The following is a 20,296-nucleotide window of genomic DNA, read 5'->3' on the forward strand; positions in this document are numbered from 1 at the left end:
AGGAAAAACTTGCTAACTATAAGGATAATTAAGCTCTGGAATAGGCTTCCAAGGGAGGTTGTGGAATCCCCATCATTGGAGGTTTTAAAGAACAGGTTCAAAAACAGCTGTCAGGGATGGTCTAGGTTTACTTAGTCTTGTCTCGGCACAGGGGGCTGGACTTGATGACCTCTTGAGGTCCCTTCCCACCTTACATTTCTGTGATTGTAAATTATCATGCAACTTGTGGTGTCATATAGATGATTTTAAATAATTGTACTAGTAAGTTTAAATTCCTATCTATGCTGTTACTTGTACAATGATCATAGATTTTTAGTTCTCACTTTAGAGTTTTGTAATCTATACAAATTTGTATTTACAGACAAAATAATTGGAAGACTGACTATGAGTCTGCAAAAACAAGGAATTCAGTTTTCAGTAATTTATACTGCAATGAGACCTTCAAGGGTGAGTAGTCTTCCGTGTCTAGAGCTGTCAGATTTTTGGCGTATAACAATACTTGCTAATGAATGTTGTACGTGACTTTCAGGATTACACAAGTAAGCAGTCAGTCCTGTACAAGACTTTGTGCAGAAAGGATTGCCTGGATTTTCAATTACAGACATGTATTTTTAATAGACTTGTGAATTTTCCACCTTTTTAGTGATCTTAATAACTTGTAATTTTTAAAAAACATAATATTTAGATTTTTTCCCAATTAATTCTTGTCTTTTGCATAAGAAGGACCTTAATGAAGCACTGGATTATCAAGTCTTTCATCTCTAGAGGGTTCAAACCTAGATCAGGTCATTATTAGCCAGATGTTGTTAATTAGCTGATGGATGTTAGTTGTCCAGAGAAATGAGTTGGTGGTCTAAATCTAGTTCCAGATAGATGAGGTTTAGCCAGAACTGATTGCACTTTTTGATGTGGTAGTCTGAGGAGAAGGAACAGTAATCAAATAGATACAGACACTGGACTATTTGTGGATGACACACAGATTAGTAGAGAGGTAAATAATGATGAGAACAGGCCACTTTTCTCAGTGTGACCTGTTTCTCTTGGCAAGCTGGTTGAAAACAAACAACATAAACTTTAATACAGCCAAATGCAAGGTCACACATCTAGGAACAAAGAACATAGGCCATACTAAAAGTACACTGAAAAGCAGGTACTTTGAAAAGGACCTCAGCGTCATAGGGTACATCTACACAGGGATAAAAACCCATGGCTGTCCTAGGTCAGATGACTTGGGCTTGCGGGGCTCAGGTCCCAGGTTAAGATTCAGTGGTGGACCAATTTGAGGACACTTGCATTACTGTTGTCTCTGCTGTCCATGTCCTGTGGATAAAGTGTGGACTTCAGTCTCCAGGGCTTTCAGTCAACTTCTTTCATAAGCAGTAAATTTTGCATTTTAAAGAAGGTCCACAATAATAATTATGAGTGGTCACAATTCTTTCCTGTATGAAATGGAAGGAAGCAACCACTCGCAAATTGCAGATATGCATTTGGTAGATTTTGAAAGAAAAAATTGGGGTTGGTTAGAGGAATATAGAGAGTAATTTAACAGAAATATTAAAATCTGTAATGATTTTTAAGTGATTCAGTTCGGCCAACTGGAGCTTTATTCAATAATTCAGGTAATGCAGTCATTTTTAATTATTCTACATTCCACAAACTGAGCCTTTTTAAAAACTCTTCTACATTCTAAATTCAAGTCCATGTAAAAACACTTCAAGTTATTTGCACAGTACAAGTGATATTAAATTACTGCAGTACTTTCAAGGTTTATCAGCTGCCGTAGAGGGCTATGGGAGGCAGCCAGTACAGCACCTACTGGAGATTCATCTATCCATACTTCTATGTGTAACCCAATGCTCAATATGTGTTACGCTTCTCTGTCTGTGCTTGGTCCAATGAAGATATGAATGTACTCAACTGTCAGCTAAAGCCAAATTTAGTCCTTCACCTCATGCTGTAGAGGTTTATGCTCTACATAGAGATTACAGGTTCAATACCCAGTGACAACCAAGAAGCAGATCATTATATATGGCAAAAGTGTTGGTTACGTGAAAAGGAATTTTACATTATTCTTTACTTCTGAAGAATGTCACCAGCATCTAGCTTTAAATAAAACTCTTTACACTATATCCAGCATAATGTTTTTGGCATTCACTCCTATTTATAAACTAATATCTCAGGGTACTTTTCCATGAATGTTCTAGTCATGTGCAGCCATTTATCCATTAATCAGCTCATTTGATACTGTTTTGTTGGAAAGGAATTGGGAAGTGCTTCCACTTCTAATTACTATTCAGTATGAGAGATTTGCCTTCACCAAGTTTTTCTTCTCCATTGATAAGAACATAAGAATGGCCATATTGGGTCAAACCAAAGGTCCATCCAGCCCAGTATCCTGCCGACAGTGGCCAATGCCAGGTGCCCCAGAAGAAATGAACCTAACAGGTAATCCTGCCATCCATCTCCACCTTCTGACAAACAGAGACTAGAGACACCATTCCTTACCCTTAAAGGAAAGTGACTTCAATCATGATACTCTTCTTATAAAAAGATTGGAATTGTATATGTAAATTCATTTTCTGCAAAGGAGATACCTACTCCAGAGCTGAACAGTTGTTCCTCTTGGCTCCCTTGCAGGTAATTCTGCCTCCTAGCTGTTGCTAAGCAATTCATGACTAATGGTAATACCTCCTTGCCGCAGCCCTTTCTCTCTAGTGGAAGCTTCCATAGCCTCAAGCACTACTAAAGCAATTATGAGAAATGCTTATCAACAATAAAACATGGGCAGGATTCCAGACTAGAGTCTCTCTCCGAGAAAGTGAATTAACATGATAGAAATCAAAATCTTCCTATGATTAAAGTCCTTTTTCTCTATTGATGGGGAAGACCAGTTTAGTAAGTGCAGCCAGAGAGCTCACTTGCGGGTGAGAGGTGGTTGGTGAGCAGGTAAGAGAAGGCCAGGATGACCACAGCCAAGGAAGCAACATATAGAAAATCCACCAGGAGGTAGAGATTTACCCAGGCTTTCTCTGTCTGCTTGTTTCTGCCATATCTTATGGGTCATGAGCCTGGAGCTAGATGGCTAATACTTTAGAAAGCAAGTCTATGCTGAACCAGTTTAACTAGTTTTGGTAACCAGTTCAAGATTCCTCTGGATGTTAGATTGTGTCACATGGGTAATGTGAAGGGTTGTCATCCCCGGGGTGCAACCTGGGAGCTGTGGGAACCGCTGTGCCCCTCAAAGACACACAGCTGGGTTGGCTCTATAGCCACACAACTTGGTTGGAGACACAGCCAGCCTCACCTGGACTTGTTAACACTCAGCACCACAGCAGGTGGTGCCACTCACCCAAACTGAGCTACCTGAGTGCAAACAGCTCCCCAGCTCCCCAGGCTCACCCCCTCCCCACTGGAGTATAAACCCAAAATTATACTATCTGGCACTGCACAGAGATCTCTACAATGTAAGCTCATGAATAGTTCACTCTCCCCTTGATGTGGGAAGGATATGCAACAAGCCTGTGTTAACCAAGCTGAGATTTTTCCCAGGCACTTCACTCAAAGACACCCTGGTTTAGATAAAACAAAAAAACAAGTTTATTGACTACAAAAGATAGATTTTAAGTGGTTATAAGTGATAGCAAACAAATCAAAGCAGATTACCTAGTAAATAAAATCACAAACTAAACCTAAGATACTAGAAAGATTGGATATGAATTAGCAATTTCTCACCGTGACTGATGATACAAGCAGTCCACCAGGTATCCATACACAGACTAGAAATCCTTTTAGCCTGGGACCAGCACTTCCCCCAGTTCGGTCTTTGTTCCTCAGGTGTTTCCAGGAGTGTCCTTGTGTGGTGAGTGATGCCCCTATATTTTGTTACTCCCCACCTTATATAGCTTTAACATATGGTGGGAATCCTTTGTTCCAAAAACAGTTCCCAGCCCAGTTTGTGGAAAAATACAGGTACTTAAAATGGAGTTCAGTATCATGTGGTCTGGTCACATGCCCTTGCTGAGTCACAGCAGCTATTACTTACAGGCTGGCTGAAACGTTTACAGGAAGCCTAAGCTTTTCCATAGCCCACTGTCTTTGTTGATGAGCCATTAGCACTGTCTAGCTTCATCATTGTGGTACCTGAAAGGCTATCTGTGGGTGTTTTCCAGAGTAATCACACTTGAAATACAGATCCATAGTCAGTATTCATAACTTCAGATCAAAAATGATACATGCATGCAAATAGGATAATCATATCATCAAATCATAACTTTTCCAATGACACCTTACATGACACATCTTGTACAAAATACATCATAATTATGCCATAATCATATCATAATAATATCACTGTGAAGAATATGGAGTGCAGTGTCACAGAGTCATCCTACAGTCACTGCTTATGCAAGGGAGTCAGTCCTCAGCAGCAAACACAGTGGTTTATTTTTGCATCAGGAAAGGGAATCCCAGTCTCTCCTGTGTGATGGAACAATTCTCAATGTTTCTACCTGGGTCCTGATATCTCCCATATTGGAAGCCTGTATGTGCCTAACTGAGGGAGGGCAGCTGTGTCTTTTTGGAGTTACCCCATCCTCTCAGGTGAAGGTCCCAAGAAGTTAGGGGGGTCAGAAAGGCCTTGCCACACTTGGCACCAGGCCCACTCTATGGGTGCTACAGCACCTAGTTCATTTCTTGGAGCCACTACTGTTGCCATTTCAGTTGTCAGCTTCAGCCAGGAACTCCTTGGCAGGCCACAAGGTAGCTAGAGACTAGAGAGAGGGGACTGCAGTAGATGCATATTGCCTAGCAACAGAGGCTGGAGCTTCCTTAAGTAGAGTCAAGAGGAGCAGCTTCTTCACAGAAAGTTAATATTTGCAGTAATTTGAGAGTTTCAATCCGAGCCAGACAAATCATTTTCTGTTCGAAGAGGTGAGCTTTTTCTGATGGAGCTACACTTCCCCACCTTTGTGTCCCACATGAAAATCAGAACCACACAGTAATTCTTGTGAGTTGTATTGAGGAAAATTTAAAGAAGCTTGTTGTAGGTTCAAGATGCAATTCCTCATTGACCTTTGTGACATACGAGGGATTTCGAAAACTGCTGTGTGGTGAATGTGTTACTCTTGGCTATGAAAACATACAGGAAGTGGAGGCTGTGCCTCTCAACTGAGCACAGTGACAGTTGCTTATAGCCTATAGAATAGTGGTATCATCTGTGGCCAGTGACAGGGTTGGAAAATTCCATTTGTACAGTGACTTTTTTTAATTGATTGTACATGCTTTACAACTGCAGCCTCATCCACTTGCAGTTGGCACCTCACCTCTTCTCTCTCTGATTAAGGTGATAGTATCTGCTATCGAACTTAATAATCTCTGACATCACAATAATGGGAGTTTTGCCAGGGACCAAGGACAATAAGTGTCAGGAGAATGGCCCAAATGCCATCCAAATGCTGGGGGAGAGAGAGAGAGAGAGAGAGTGTGTGTGTGGAATAGGGGATTCACATTTACTTTCTTATAGTCTTCAAACCTGGGGGGAGGATATATCGGCCATATTGAGACATATTGCTGCTAGCTACAAGAAGAAAAAAATAGTTGGGTTTTCCTATCCCTTCCCCCCAGCTTTGAGCACTCCTTTACATTTAAAAAATAAACTTTAACTTGTAGATGTAGAAAGTATACTTAATTATTGCCCTGCTAAGTCAGCCAGGTTTTTCCATATTCTGTTCAAAGTGTTGTTTAAAATAATTATACCAAAGAACTGCTTCAAGCTGGCTGAAGCTAGTTGCATGTTACTGTAGGGGGGAAAAATCAGCCTGGTTATTTTGGAATCAGAATGGAAGAGGGAGAAAGAAATATTTTTTAGCAATATCCCATGATTTGTTTCATGTTCTAGTGTAATATCCACTTAAATATAACTGCAAGTCAGTATTTTAACCTTTAACCCTAGATGCTGCAGTGCTGCTTTTCTCAGCAAAGACATTAAAGTCTGTAGTGTTTTATCAGTTAATGTGTTTTCTACCCTCTCTGAAGTTCATCTTGTGTTTAATAATTATATTCCTATTGACTTCACTAGGAAATGCAGAAATGAACCTCTTCTTATCTGATGAGGACAGTCACTTACCTATAATTATTTACATCTTCAGTATCTTGGGCCCAGGACATTGGCATATTTATAGAATATCTCTCCGAGCCAAGAACTTGAATCGGTAATGTGTAACAGTATTGACAAAGGGCCAAAGGCAGAACACTCCACAAAGGGAAGTTCATAGAATTCCACCCACATTGTTCCATTTGGGAGGGGATTTTCCCTTCTCCCCACAGAATGAGATAATTCCAGTAGCAAATTTGTCGATTCTTCAGGGTCACTGCAGACCAGGGAAATCAACACGGAGTTTCTCAACCAGCTCTGAATCTTCCTCCTAACTCACAGCCTGCACTTTCAATCCCTCCCCTGGCCACATACACTTATGGGACTGCACCCTTTTAAAAGGAGTGGGAGAGGGGAATGGGAGATAAGAGCACAGGAGACCCTCTGGCTCACCTAGAGGATAACAGCATGCTTCTCTTCACCAAGTTACTCCTATGGCTGAAGTGAAAGAAGGTCTGTGCTGTAGAATTGAAAATTGTGGGTTCAATTCTGCTGTGTGAAAAAAGAAATATATAGGTATGCAAGTAAATATAAGGACACTGGAGTAATTAGTGGAAAGGCTTTACATTGCAAAAATGTATTTAGAGGTGAATTAGACTCTTGACTTAATATTTGTTTTATTATATTTTTTGTGTTAATACTCTGAATAATGGGAGTTGAGAACTGGCTGGGGCATTTTATTTAAGAGTGTATTTAAATCCAGCCCAATTCAGCAAGGATTAAAAATTGTTTCCATCTTAATGGATGTTTGGTGGCCCTCACATGAAATGAATCTGATGGGTTTCAGCTCCTGTGTCACAAACTCACCACCATTCTTTGAACTGAATAGTGAGCTCTTGAGGACAGGGACTGTCTCTTTACTACATGCAGTGTCTAGCACAATAGGATCCTGATCTTGGTTGGGCCTTGTAACGGGGTGGCTTGCCCTTAAGGGCTGGAGGGCTAGGACTATCCAACCCTGATTAAGACCTTAGATTGGGTCAGGTGCTTCTACTATAAGAAGCATGAGGAAACTGCAGTGACTGCCAGAGCAGAAGGCCTGGTGGTAAGAGACACCTGAGGACAGAACTCAAGACTTACAGGGTAGTTGTTGTTTTCAGTTTTAGTTTGTTGTACTGGGGAAATGAAAAAGGGTAAGAACCTGGTGTGAAGGGCCTGTGAGACTGTGTTTGGCGTGAATAGAACAGGAGAGCCCTGAAGAAGGGAGGAATTGTTAACAGGGCACAGCAGAGGCACCCTTTGCCACCCAGCTATAGGCCCTCCACCACTAGCTCTGGCAGCAGGGACCATAATCACATCACTTGAATATATTAACAAGAGTTGGTAATACTGTAATTGTCACATACACATTGGGAGCATCGAGGTGTTGCAGGGAAGCCTCAAGCGGAGGGACTGGCTTTTGTAAAACAGAGCCATAGTGCTTCCGTCTCTGGAGGGTTAAACAAAAGTTTTATTTGTTGTTCCTCAAGCTGGGATAAAACATGCACAAATGTTCCAACTGTAGAACCCTAAAGTCAAAACTTAAGTTTCCCAGCAGAGGTCTTCAGCCTGCTGTCCTCAAAGGGTTCACCCCACTACATGAAGCTTGGCTACCCACCCCTAGCTTTTGGGTTCAGGAAGCCTGCCATGTTTTAACTGCCGATGCTCAGACTCAGGAACTGAGTTTCTCTGGATCCTTTCCTTTCTGATTGGCCCCAGACTCTGCTTTCTTCCACAAATCTCACCTGGCATATCATGATTAGATCAGGGCAATTATCCTTGGTCTTTTCTCTCAAGTTGTTGTTAAGACAACCCAACTGATTCCCAAGTGGCAGTGTTCTCTGGTGCTCATTAGCAGGAAAAGAAAGTGGGAAATGAACGGGAACAGAAAAATGCTTCAGTGTAAATAAACCTAACACTGGGGTGGAGAAGGAACAAGAGAAGACTATATTTTATACTCCATTTGTATCACATTCACTCATTTGATGAGACCATATGCAACATAAGAATTTTATAAACTACAGAAACCTGCTGTAATGTATCCAGCTCCTCAAAGCATTAGGCTACCCTGTCTCACAGGGGTATTTAAAAAAAATTACAAAGACAGACCCGTCCTCAAATGATCTAATCTTTGACCAAAAATCATTTTTTAAAAATAATTTCATGAGTGTGGGGGTCTAACTCAAGACTTTTGGGATTTGCAGTGTTGTTCTGAAGAAGTGAACAGTTGGGTGAGAGAGAGCTGAGCGTGGCAAGAAAGGGCTACTGGACTCAGTTCAAGTGCCCAGATATTGCTGCATAGGAGGGATGATAGCTATTCCAACTGATAGGCTGAAACAGCTCACACATGTTGACAGAACAGTGCCCCAACTTTGCCTAAGCAGCCACCTGCAGTGCTTGGTCTTTCTATTGTCTCAACACTAGAATGAGTTCTGGAAGGCAGTTTTGCAATGGAAAAAACCTCTTGTATTTTTTAATGAATTTTTTCACAAAAATGTCGATGTAAGCAATTTTTTTTGCCTTTTCTAAAATATCTGTTAACAAATTTTTTCAAAAGTATCATCAAAAATGTTTCAAAACAGCCTTTGACATTTTTCATTTACTGGGAATTGTTTTTTTTTTAATATTTTGATAATTGTTCTTGAAAAATCATGAACTTTTTTTTAAAAGAGAAAGTGATTCATGTTTGAACACTTTGAAATGAAAACACTCTGAAAGTTCAGAATTTTGTTTGAGAATAATTTTTCATTTTTCAGCCAGCTCTATTCAACACTATTGTTCACTTTCATTTATACTCACTCATTTGCCTAAAGCAATTGTGGTGGCTCAGACACTGTCTGTCTAGCTGGGCACAATCTAAGCACTAAATAAATGTAGCTGTTTTAGCTCAACTAGTTAGATACCAGATCTCTCTTTACAGCCTCAGTGTCTTTCTCCCATTATCCACTCCCCACAGAGTGACAATAGCGTTCAAAAGTGAGTAGGTTTTTATTTCCTTCTTCCAGTTGTCCATGATCATCCCCGCCTCTGATGGTCTGTCATTATAAGCCACTACCAATCGGTAGCATACTCAGCCTTCAAACATGCCAATGTAGCAACACAAGCAATCAAAATATGTGAGAAACCTGTGTTTTGTTGAACTTTGTGTCATAATTTTTAATGTTTAACTGTAAAACAAGTTTTAAAGGAAGCTTTCTCACTCTGTGTATTAAATAAACCAGTTGCTTTAAAAAAATCCATCCTCTGCAACCATGATGACTAGAGGCCTACCAAATTCATAGTCCATTGTGGTCAATTTCATGGTCGTAGGATTTTTAAAATTGCAAATTTCATTATTTCAGCTATTTTAAATTTGAAATTTCATGGTGTTGTAATTTTAGGCGTCCTGACCTAAAAAAGAGTTGTGGGAGGGGGTCACAAGGTTATTGTAGGGGGGTTGCTATGCTGCTACCCTTATTTCTGTGCTACTGCTGGTGGTGATGCTGCCTTCAGAGCTGGGCAGCTGGAGAGTGGCTGCTGCTGGTCGGGATCTCATCTCTGAAGGCAGAGCCGCCACCAGCAGCAATGCAGAAGTAAGGATGGCAGGTATCACCCTTACTTCTGCGCTGCTGTCTTCAGAGCTGGGTGCCCGGTCAAAAGCCACCGCTCTCCAGCAGCCCAGCTCTGAAGGCAGCGCAGAAGTAAGGGTGGTAATACCATGTCCCCACTAAAATAACCTTGCGACCCCTCACTCCCCCCCCCCCCGCAACTCCCTTTTGTGCCAGGACCTCCAATTTGAGAAACTCTGGTCTCCCTTGTGAAATCTGTATAGTATAGGGTAAAAGCACACAACAGACCAAATTTCATGGGGGGAGACCAGATTTCACAGTCTGTGACGTGTTTTTCATGCGCGTGAATTTGGTAGGGCCCTAATGATGACACTCTCCTTCCCCCATGGGTTGGTAGTAGGGTTTGAACAGTGTATTGTCAGATCCCCAGCATAGACCTCTACCACTTGAGCTAAAGAAGTGACTGCTATCCCTTATTTTGACCAACCAGTGGAGAGGAACGCAGCACATACTTTGCCAGTGGGTTACTATTTCCCAGACATCAGTAGATTGCGAGGAATGAAGATTCCTGGGTTCTTTTCCTGGATATAGGTGTGTGTGTGTGCAGGGGGGAATGTGTGATCTGGTGGTTAGAGACAAGCTAGCCAAACACACAGATTTGGCATGTTCATTCTGAAACACGTTCTGACTCATTAGATAAGGCTTTATTTTTACTTTAGTATTATGTTTAGTAATTTTATTTTTATATTTTCATTTATCTTAGAAAAGGATTACAATATAAAAATAACAAGGTACTTCATTAAAATCTTTAAAATAAAATTTCATCAGAATTGACATATTCCCACAGAATTTTGACAAACTGGCATTTTCTGATGGAAAAACACTTAGTAAAGAAAAGGTATCACTTGGGAACGCTAAGTCTCAACTAACACTATCTACTGGTTACTAACTATATAAAATAAACTAGGCTAAGACTAAATGTGAGGTTGTGAGACTACAACCACACAGAGCTCTGACTCCAGCCACTGGTGATGAGAAGGACCGAAGGAAATCAGGACAGCGCCACCTTATATAGCCGGGGAGGGCAGAGCCACGGGGTGCAAGCACCGCCCCTCTACGGGTACCACTAGCCAAAAGGCTGTGGCGCGCTGGGCATGCACACACCTAAGTGGAATACATGTCTGCATCTATGCAAAGAAGTACTGGACAGACTTTCAGCCAAGCCCACTGGGAAGGTAATGGAATAAGGAGGATTTATTGTCTCAGAGTTGGGCTGGACTCTTGGGAGTTGTCCTCAGATTCAGCCATCACCTTCTTACTGCTGGGAATGCCTCTCTTCTCCGAATCTATGCTTTTCTTATGATCATCTTCTCTTTGCTACTGTTCCTGACCTTTCTGTCAGGCTGAGAACCAGAATGTTGGGATGTCCATGCCAGAGGCCAGGCTTGGAGCTATCTAGAATGGGAAGGAGTTAGGAGTACAGGAGTTAGAAGAACAATAGACACGAGGTTTTTTTGTGTAGTAAAGGTGTAACACACAGGCGTGCTGGCAAGAAACTGGGCTTTATTTTCTGGCCCCAGTCACCTGTCATCAATTAGATTTCCAAAATTTAATGCTGCTGTTACAAGACAGGGATCAGTAGTCAGAAACTCCAGTTATGGTCAGCTTGCTAGTAAGGGGTGCATGCTTTGGTGCTAAATTTTGGGGAACAGGGAACAGAGGTGAAAGGAGACTCATTTGATTGAGATGATGGCTCAGGAAAGTGGGATAACTGCTCTGTTGAGACAGGAGATGAGTTCATACATTTTGTCCTCTGTTGCTGTAAGGGTTAATTGAACTTCAGTACACTTGTGGCCATCATGTGAGAAATGTGGGGTGAGGAAAGTATATCAAGTAGAAAGAAATTCTGAATAGTTTCCTTCCAAAGGGCAAGTCTGTTAGTTATAAGATTAGCTTTGCCAAACATGCTGTTGTGGTCTCTCTTGTGTGGGGGGTTGGTTTTTTAGTTATTCTCTAACTTACATAATTTTACTCTATTGTCAGTAAACTCAGTTGTGCTACTGAGCATAAGAAAACAGAACAGAAGGCAAGGACCTTTCTATTTACATTCTTTTGTGGCAAAATACATGCTTTAATTAAGTTCCCTTGGACGACCCTGTCACACAGGTTCTGTTTACTAATATTATTGTCCTTTGCCCTATGATTCATTAGTGCTGCAAAGGACAGAAGCCCAGATTTTCCTTACAGTTACACTGATGTAAATTCAGAGTACCTCAGAATTTACTACAGTGGATTTGCTCCAGATTTACAATGATGGGATCACACTGAACATAATGTAACTTATGGGCAGAATTTGACCCAGAGAATGTGAATGGCCTAATAGCATCTTGTCAGTCTACCATTTATGATTACAGATGGTCCCCAAGGAATGGAAGTTGGTGGTGTATGATTCATAGTGGTTTCGAATTACATTGCATAAAAAGGATTAATTTTTAAAATAAAAAGTGAAATACACAGTATTGCCAAGCCCAACATTTGAAAAAAAATCATGAGACTGGCCTAAAAAATTATAAAATAAAAAGGATTAAATAGTGTTTTTGGTCTGTCTTCTGATTTTTGAACTTCCCCTGCTCATAAAATGCGTCTTTGACAATTAGTGATGGCAACTCTCACAGATGTATAGTGAATAATGCATTTTGGTCCTTGCACACCTACATCAATTAATTATGCAACTCCCAGTGACATGCTGCAACCAATTCTGCATCCTTCCAGCTGCAAATCTACCCTTTTCCCAGGCCTGGTGATGTGGCATTAGGGTATGTCTTCACTACAGAATTAGCCTGGGTGATTGGCACCTGCTCTGAGCACCTGTTTTAGTTTACCTGGGATGTGAACATCCACACTGTAAAGCCGTACCCAGGACTGTGTCCTTTTCTACACTGCAGTGCGTAGATTCTTTTCCAGTGAATTGTGGAAGAATGTCTGTCCTGCTGGGCGTAGAGAGGGAATAGTGGGAAGACTATGGAGGATGTGATTTAGCTTGCATTTTCAATGCAAAGTGGGTGGGTTATTGGCCCAGGTTCTGCTTTCACTCTGGCTTTAAAAGATAAACCCATCTATGTCAGCTTGCCTGGGTTGGAAGCACCACCAAACTCTGGTGAGAGGTTTTTTTGTGTGTGAATGGAGTGGGGACAAGGGCAGTACCTATTAGGAGCCCACACCTACTCTGTAATGAAGATAAACCCTCATGGAGGGGAAGGGAAGGTGGGAAGAGCAGAGAGGAGTGAACCCATTTTTCACTGTACAGGATTGGAGAGGTGGGAGTAGGGCTCCCCTGAACTGCAATGCTTTTTCTGCCCCCTCTTCCCTGGGAAAACAGTATTGGTAATTCCCTCCCCCTCTGTCTCTAGTTAAAAAAAAAAAAACTTCTCTCAGTTCCAATGGGGAAGGAGATTACTCTCTGCCTGCCTCCTGCACCTCTGATTGGCTGCTCTTCCTCAGGAGGTGAGGGAGTAGGGAAGGCAGCCAGTTAGAGCACATTTTCCTCTGGGAATTCTGAAAATGGTATGAAGGTTGCAGCTTCTCTCATTGTCATGGGGAAATTACCTGCAGCAGGGGTCAAAATCCTATTACTTGTGAGAAAATTGGGATTCATAGATTCCAAAGCTATTGTGATATAGTCTGACCTCCTGCATAACACAGGCCAAAGAACTTCTCCAAAATAATTCTTAGAACATAGGTTTTAGAAAAATATCCAATCTTCATTTTAAAATGGTCAGTGATGGAGAATCCACCATGACCCTTGGTAAATTGTTCCAATGGTTAATTACTCTCACTGTTTAAAAAGTGGCAACAATGAACACCTATTGATCAATATATGTTGTTTAAATACTCCTTTCAACAGCAGTTTGGTTTTCCAGTGCAATATCTTAAAAAACAATTAAACCCATTAATATTAGTTTTAAAAAGATCTGATTTGAATAAAAGGACATACATGAGTTCTAAAAATCTGGCATAAAACCAAAATACTATCTGTTTTGAGTGGAATAGTTTACATTTGTTTGTTCTGTTTGTCCAAAATGCAATTTAAATTGGGAAATGTAAGAAAAAACAACCCCTTCACAAAATGCATCTTTAACATTATTCAGTTCCTCAAAACATTATTCAGTTCCTTTTTTTTTTTTTTTTTGAGAGTCCACTCCTGGTTCCATGAAAGTCAGTTGCAAAACTCTGATGTAATAAACTTATGACTAAACTGTATAGGATAACTGAGATTTAAGCCTTCAGTTTCTTTGCAAAACTTAATATTGTAGGGAGAAAATAACAGGAAACTTCACAATTTTTCTTTAAAAAATGGAGGGGAATTCTGCAATTTGTTGTAAGCTACTGTAAAGAAACCTCATAGGCCCCATTCTGCAAAAATCTGCTGGGATGAACCCTTGCACCCATGAAGTTTCTGTGATGTGCACACCAATCTGTAGAGAAGTGGGCTACACTCCAAACACATTTCACACAAGCCACTAAACAGCCACCATATCATTACTTGCATTTTTCATCTTGAAGATCTCAAAGTGCTTTACAGCCATTGCCGCATATCCCTGTATTGTTACACCTATTTCTGGTTGACGAAACTTAGGTGTTAAAATCAAAATTCTAGTCTTAATAATGTGAGGGTTCTAGGAGCATGGGAGCAGAATCGATGCTGAGCAAAGGTCCCTGAGCCATTTTGTTTCGTTCATGTGTTCGGGGTGGGGTGTGGGGACTGGAAGTATGGTAATGTCAGCAGGTGATGTGCCCATGTCTTCTTGGAGCACTGAAGCAGGCATTAGCCAGGCCTCTTGACTAGTGATTAAGGGAATACTAGGTCCACATTCTTCCCTGCTTCTTTGCAGGTGTATGCACACACTTCCCCCCTCCTTTATACATCCAAGATACCTGCTTTTTGCCCTGAGTGACTTGTCTAAACTTATATAGGAAGAACAGAGGATAGAGTATGATGAGAGTGGTAGGTAAGGATGGGGAAAGAGGTAGAACTGCCTCATCCTGAGAGTCTGCAAGGCGAAGTGACATGAATTCATTGGAATTGCAGTTATTAGAAGCTCCTTTACACAGATATGAAATAAAGTATGTATGATCCACTTCACAATGCAAGCAAGTAACCTTCTAATGATTTATTACCAACTGTGCTTAAAGCATCTATGAATGTGAAGAGTGCACTCTCAGAAGCAGTACATTTTCTGAAAGTTTCATTTCATCTGTGTGAGGAGCTAAAGTGCCCATTCCAATTTCAGCAAATCCTATTTTTAAAATACATTTCCTGCTGTGCACTTGTAAATAGGATTGTTGCCTCAATTCTCTCTCCTTCTGGTGAATGCACTCAATTCTACTGCCCTACAATGTACAGCTGGGTCACAGATCCACACAGATTGCTGAGTGAAGCATGAGTTCATTCATTCTTTGGTACACATTTTCCTCTTCTGAGGATCCTTGCACTCATCAAAATGCCATGTGTCAGTGAATTCCTACACACCACTGTATTCAGATGACTGTGTGTGTGTGTGTGTGTGTATCATTGCAGATGGAATTTCAGAGTGCACACTTCTGCCAAGTATTGTCAGTATTTAAACTATACAGTACATGAGTCATACAGAGGATTTAATTATGTGGGGTTTTAACCAGGTACTTCTTTCTGGTTGTCTAATTCAGAACTGGATCTCTAATTATTACTTCACTGGACACAGAAAACATCAGTACAGTATAATTTTGGGAGAGGGGGAGTTGTATTCCCCATTGAAGCCATTGCAAGTGTTGCCTGAGTAAGGACTAGGATTTGGCCCCAAAGTCAAAACAGCTTAGTCAAATTGTGCAATACACTTTCACCTTGATTTTCTAAAGCCTGAATTTCTAAAGTGACCTAAATCCACACACCATACATGTTTCTCCCTAGCCTGCATTCCTATAAAATAGCATTTTGGCTACTCCTAATGCTGCCTACATTCCAGAGGCTTAGTTCAGAAGGAAAATAGAATATTTCTGCCTCTATTTGAAGAGACTGCATTCTGGTATCAACCATGGGTCTCTTAACACATGAGAGTGCAGATCATTTAGGATGCATTTATTCTCAGATCCACAATGTCTCTTTTTTATAACCTGCACAAACTAGAAGATCTCCCGTTATGATTTTCAAGCTGATTCTGGGATTTAACCATGCAAGTTCTATTAATTTCCATGGGAACTCTATAGGGCTAAATCCCCTCTTTAGCTTTGAGAAGTCTCAACCTGAAGTTATAGCTCTTAGAGACTATTACAATTAAATACTTTTCTGGATTCCAAATGGTTAAATAAATTAATGAATAAATACAATATTGTAGTGCATACTGCTGAGAGAGGGAGCAGGGACTACATTTCCCATTGGAATTCTGGTCAGCCCTTGTGCAGAAGTTCCGGGGGTATGGCAGGGCAGCTTACTCAGAGGGGTGGCCAAAATCTAGTCCAGAGGATGAACAATGAAAGGACCAGTCCATTGCTAACTCTCACTTTATAAGCCATTTCTTCATTTGTGTCATTCTCTTTCCTGTGCCACCAGGGCCTTTTCTCATTGCCATTATTATGTGGGCCATAAAACAGTCAAAGAAAAAAGAATATGGAGAAACTTATTTTCAGGGAAGAAAAAGTAGTATTGCCTTTTGGACAAATACCCAGAAAAACCCCATCCTTAGATACAGTGGAGAATGGAGAGTTTTTATCCTGTTACAACTGTTTATTGTACTAGTAGCAGAAAGCCTGTGCTGTTGCTTGGGCATTGCAGTTGAGCCAAGTAATCCTTGATCTGTGCAGTCTCCCTCAGATAACGAAATGAAACTGCTGCTTAGGGTAGTAATTGGTTATCTCTGAAATCATAATGGTCTACAACTCTTGGCATGGTATTAGATATGTCTAACTGCAGCTGTAAACTGCACAGGTGTAATTTGTAAAGTCCAGGGCCGGCTCTGGCTTTTTTGCCGCCCCAGGCAGAAAAGCCTCCGGCCGCCCCCCTCTCCCCCCCGCCAGCGCAGCAGGGGAGGGCGGCCGGAGCCCCGGGGGGAGGACAGTTAGCCCCGACGGGGCTCCGCTCTCCCTGGCGGCCAGAGCGCCGGGGGAAGGGCGGCGAGCCCACCCGGGGCTCCGCTGTCCCCGGCGGCCAGAGCGCCGCGGGGAGGGCGGCGAGCCCTGGCCGTGGCCCCGCTCTCCCCGGCGGCCGGAGCCGGAGCACCGCGCCGCCCCTCTCCAGGTGCCGCCCCAAGCACAAGCTTGGTGGGCTGGTGCCTGGAGCCGGCCCTGGTAAAGTCAAATGGCTGTGAATTTAAAAACTGTATGGTAACAGACTGGGAATCCCAGTGATGATTCAACCTGCTGATATTCTGAACCAAAAGAGCCCTTCACCCTGCTGGTAGCTGTTTCCATTGCTCCTCACTGACTCAGACATTTTGGACTTTAAAAAATGACACACACAGTGACAATCCTGGAATCTTCTTATATCACTATTTCCCCACTTTTTTTGTACTTCTCTTTACATTTATTATAAGCAGTTTCTATTCTGTTGTATTCTCTTGCACATTTACAATCAGTGTAATATCATCATTTTGACCCAAAATCTCTGTTTTGATTATTTATTTGTAGCACCACCGTGCATAGGAGCCCTAATCATAGACCAGGACCCCATTGCCGTAGCTCTATGAACCACACTGGTTTGAGAGAGCCACCAGAAAAATACCAGTTATGTGGATCTGAGGATCTGCTCCATTCTGAAGGAGAGAGGAAAGTCAGTGGGTCAGATATCAGAGGGGTAGCCGTGTTAGTCTGAATCTGTAAAAAGCAACAGAGGGTCCTGTGGCACCTTTGAGACTAACAGAAGTACTGGGAGCATAAGCTTTCGTGGGTAAGAACCTCACTTCTTCAGATGCAAGTCTTGCATGAGACTAAACATGGAGACTAAATTGCATTTAAGAGAATACAATATAATTCTAACCAATTTTCTAAGTAAGGATTTTGTTGTTTGTAGTTATCATTAAATGTATAGATTTGGATAGGATGATTCTAACTAGAGAAACTCATGTTTGTTGCAGCAGGGTATAGATCATAAAATTAAAAAACAAAGGAACAATAAATGCATGTTTGAAATAGAAATAGATAGTGATTTTCTGGAGGGACCCTTTGTTTAAAATTCCAGCATCAACTTGAAGGAAAGGTTGGGTTGATTTTCCTTCCTCTGAAGGAATTAATTCCCCTTTCGGTCCTGCTAAATCATTCCTGCCACAGATGACTTATCCCTGGGACTCAAAAATATTACATAAGAGTAGGTATTTTTGAGTCTTTCCCAAGGGCACCTCCAGGTTTCCCTAAAAGTTATTTGTTCTGCCCTCCTTTAAATAGCACAAACACTTGAATGGTGTGCTATACTATCAATATACTGTCTCTATTTTCAACAACAAAGTATAAGCGTTCCAGCAAAGTGCATTTAAAGATGTTTGTTTGCCAAATGGCCTTCCTTTTGCATGAGATAGGGAAACAAACTGATAGATTCTGCAGGCAAATGCACCTTTGATATATGGGCTTTTTCAGAGGATAAAGGGAAAAATCTCTCTGAGACCCCCTGGTTAAAGTATTGGCAGTACAGCAGTGGAAATAAAGCTTTAGTCTGCTGAAAATGTATCACTTATATTTTTTCCAGACATACTCAACTTAATCCCCATAGCTTAGTCATTGTCTCCTATAGTCTTGTTTTCAGTTATTAGCAAGTGGTTTAAAAAACCCTCTTTAGGTGATATGCTGGGTCCATCCTCCCATAATGTGCAGTCAATTGTTAGACAAAATACAATTTAATCTTCAGATCTTTTTCTCAATACAAAAATAAAATAATTACATTTTGGGGGGAGGGGCCTAGGGACAGATTCAAAGTTTTATATTAAAACTGAATATTTTCCTCTGTAATATTCTCTTCTTTAGGGGAGACATATTTCTTCATTTAAAATATGTGGGTTAATACATTATTATGAGCTGGGTGAAATGTTATGGGATGAGATAAAAAACCTCATTCAAACTGATGTGTTAATGCACCCTTCACTTAAGATAGTTTTAAGAAACACTTAAGGGTGCTGCACCTAAAATAAGGCCTAATAGTGTCTGTTTAGAAGCTATCGCCATGCGGGCAGGGTGGGAGGTTCCACTGAGCATATGACCAGGTATGTGTGTCTGAGTGAGAGTGAGAGAGAGAGAGAGAGAGAGAGAGAGAGAGGGCAGAAAACACAGAAACAGAGGGAGGCAGAAGCAAAAAGCAAGAACGCCAAGAACTAACAGGTAAGCACAATATAACCTTATCCCAGCTGGAAAAAGCTAGACAGTGAGCTTTTGGGTCTGTTGGCTAACAAGGCCTTGGGCTGTAAACTTAGAAACTGCTCTTTTTGTTCTTGGTTCCTCCTGCATTCAGAGGAGCGGGAGTTTGTACATTCCTTGTAAATAAACAAGGAATAAACAATACATCAAAGAATACCAGGCTCCTGCAATTTCTATTTCGAACTGGAAGATCCCCATGGTCCTAGCTGCTCTGCTCAAAAAGGATCCGAGTTACATTTTAAAAGGCAGTACTCTGTAGTAAGAATGGATGGGGGGGAACTAATAACATTGAGGGCATGATTTAGATTAATATTAGTCAAAGCTTTTTAATTTAGCCCATTATGCTTGTGTGCACTGGGTAAAATAATCCTCTCCTTGCACAAAGGCAATTGTGATGGGGTTGGGCTTACCGCTGCTTCCTGGTGATTGGTCACTGGATCCCAGCTCTAGCAGTGCCCCCTTCAGGTAGCGACTCAGCCCTCTGCCTAGGTCGCCAATTGATTTTCCCTTTATAGAGTAACAAAGTCCAACAAAATATATGTAGTTCAAAAAGAAAGTGTCTTTAGCCCACCTCCATCCATTGTGGGTGTTGCACCCTTGACTCAAAGTTTACAGTGTCTCTATCCCCCCTTATTTCTGAAGGGGTTTGTGCCCACTTCACGAAAGGTGGTAGAGGAGCTCAGACCCTCCCTGTCCACTGGGCTCTGACCCAGGGACCTACAAGAGGCAGCAAACACCCCAGAGTGCCTCCCTGGGCCACTTCCTACCATGTACTTTCCCTGTCCAAGGTGTGATCAAAGCCCCATAAATTAATCCACCAGAAGTTGGAGTGAAGGGTTCCCTAGTCCTAGGGGAAGGCTAGTCGCTCCATTAGGCCCTCTCCCTTGCAGCCAGGACTCCTGCTGTACCATTACTGAGGGATTCCAAGATAGGTCTCTCCTGTCTGCCCCTTTTTCAAATGGCCTGGCTCTCTTTTAAACTCCTCCTCCAGCTGGAGCAACTGGGGTGGTGAGGTGAAGTCACCTGTGCCCAGGACTGCTCCTTAACTCATTTTTCCCAGTTTGGGGTGTATTAATTTATTTGCAGGGAGCTAAGCAGGAACTTAGGGAGACAGAGTTCTCTGAGGCTACAGTCTACAGACAGGTTGTAAGGCTATAATGAAACCTCTATTCCAACCAATATGCTGTAGTAATGGCCATTGCCCTTTGACACTCCTTTTGGAAGGGTTCTCAACTTATGGATCCAC

At 41.6% G+C, this 20,296-nt stretch overlaps 1 protein-coding gene across 2 annotated transcripts in view; it reads left to right on the forward strand.

The window, feature by feature from the left end:
- Nucleotides 1-20,296, forward strand: part of LOC128834410 (V-type proton ATPase subunit S1-like) — a 78,433-nt gene that overhangs the window by 40,206 nt on the left and 17,931 nt on the right. For both annotated transcript variants that reach the window (XM_054023123.1, XM_054023131.1), the window contains one exon: nt 362-447. In XM_054023123.1, coding sequence (XP_053879098.1) covers nt 362-447 — 86 coding nt within the window. The remainder of the gene's footprint in view (nt 1-361; nt 448-20,296) is intronic.

The sequence above is a fragment of the Malaclemys terrapin genome, chromosome 1 (assembly GCF_027887155.1).
Source record: "Malaclemys terrapin pileata isolate rMalTer1 chromosome 1, rMalTer1.hap1, whole genome shotgun sequence".
NCBI classification, from domain to species: domain Eukaryota; kingdom Metazoa; phylum Chordata; order Testudines; family Emydidae; genus Malaclemys; species Malaclemys terrapin.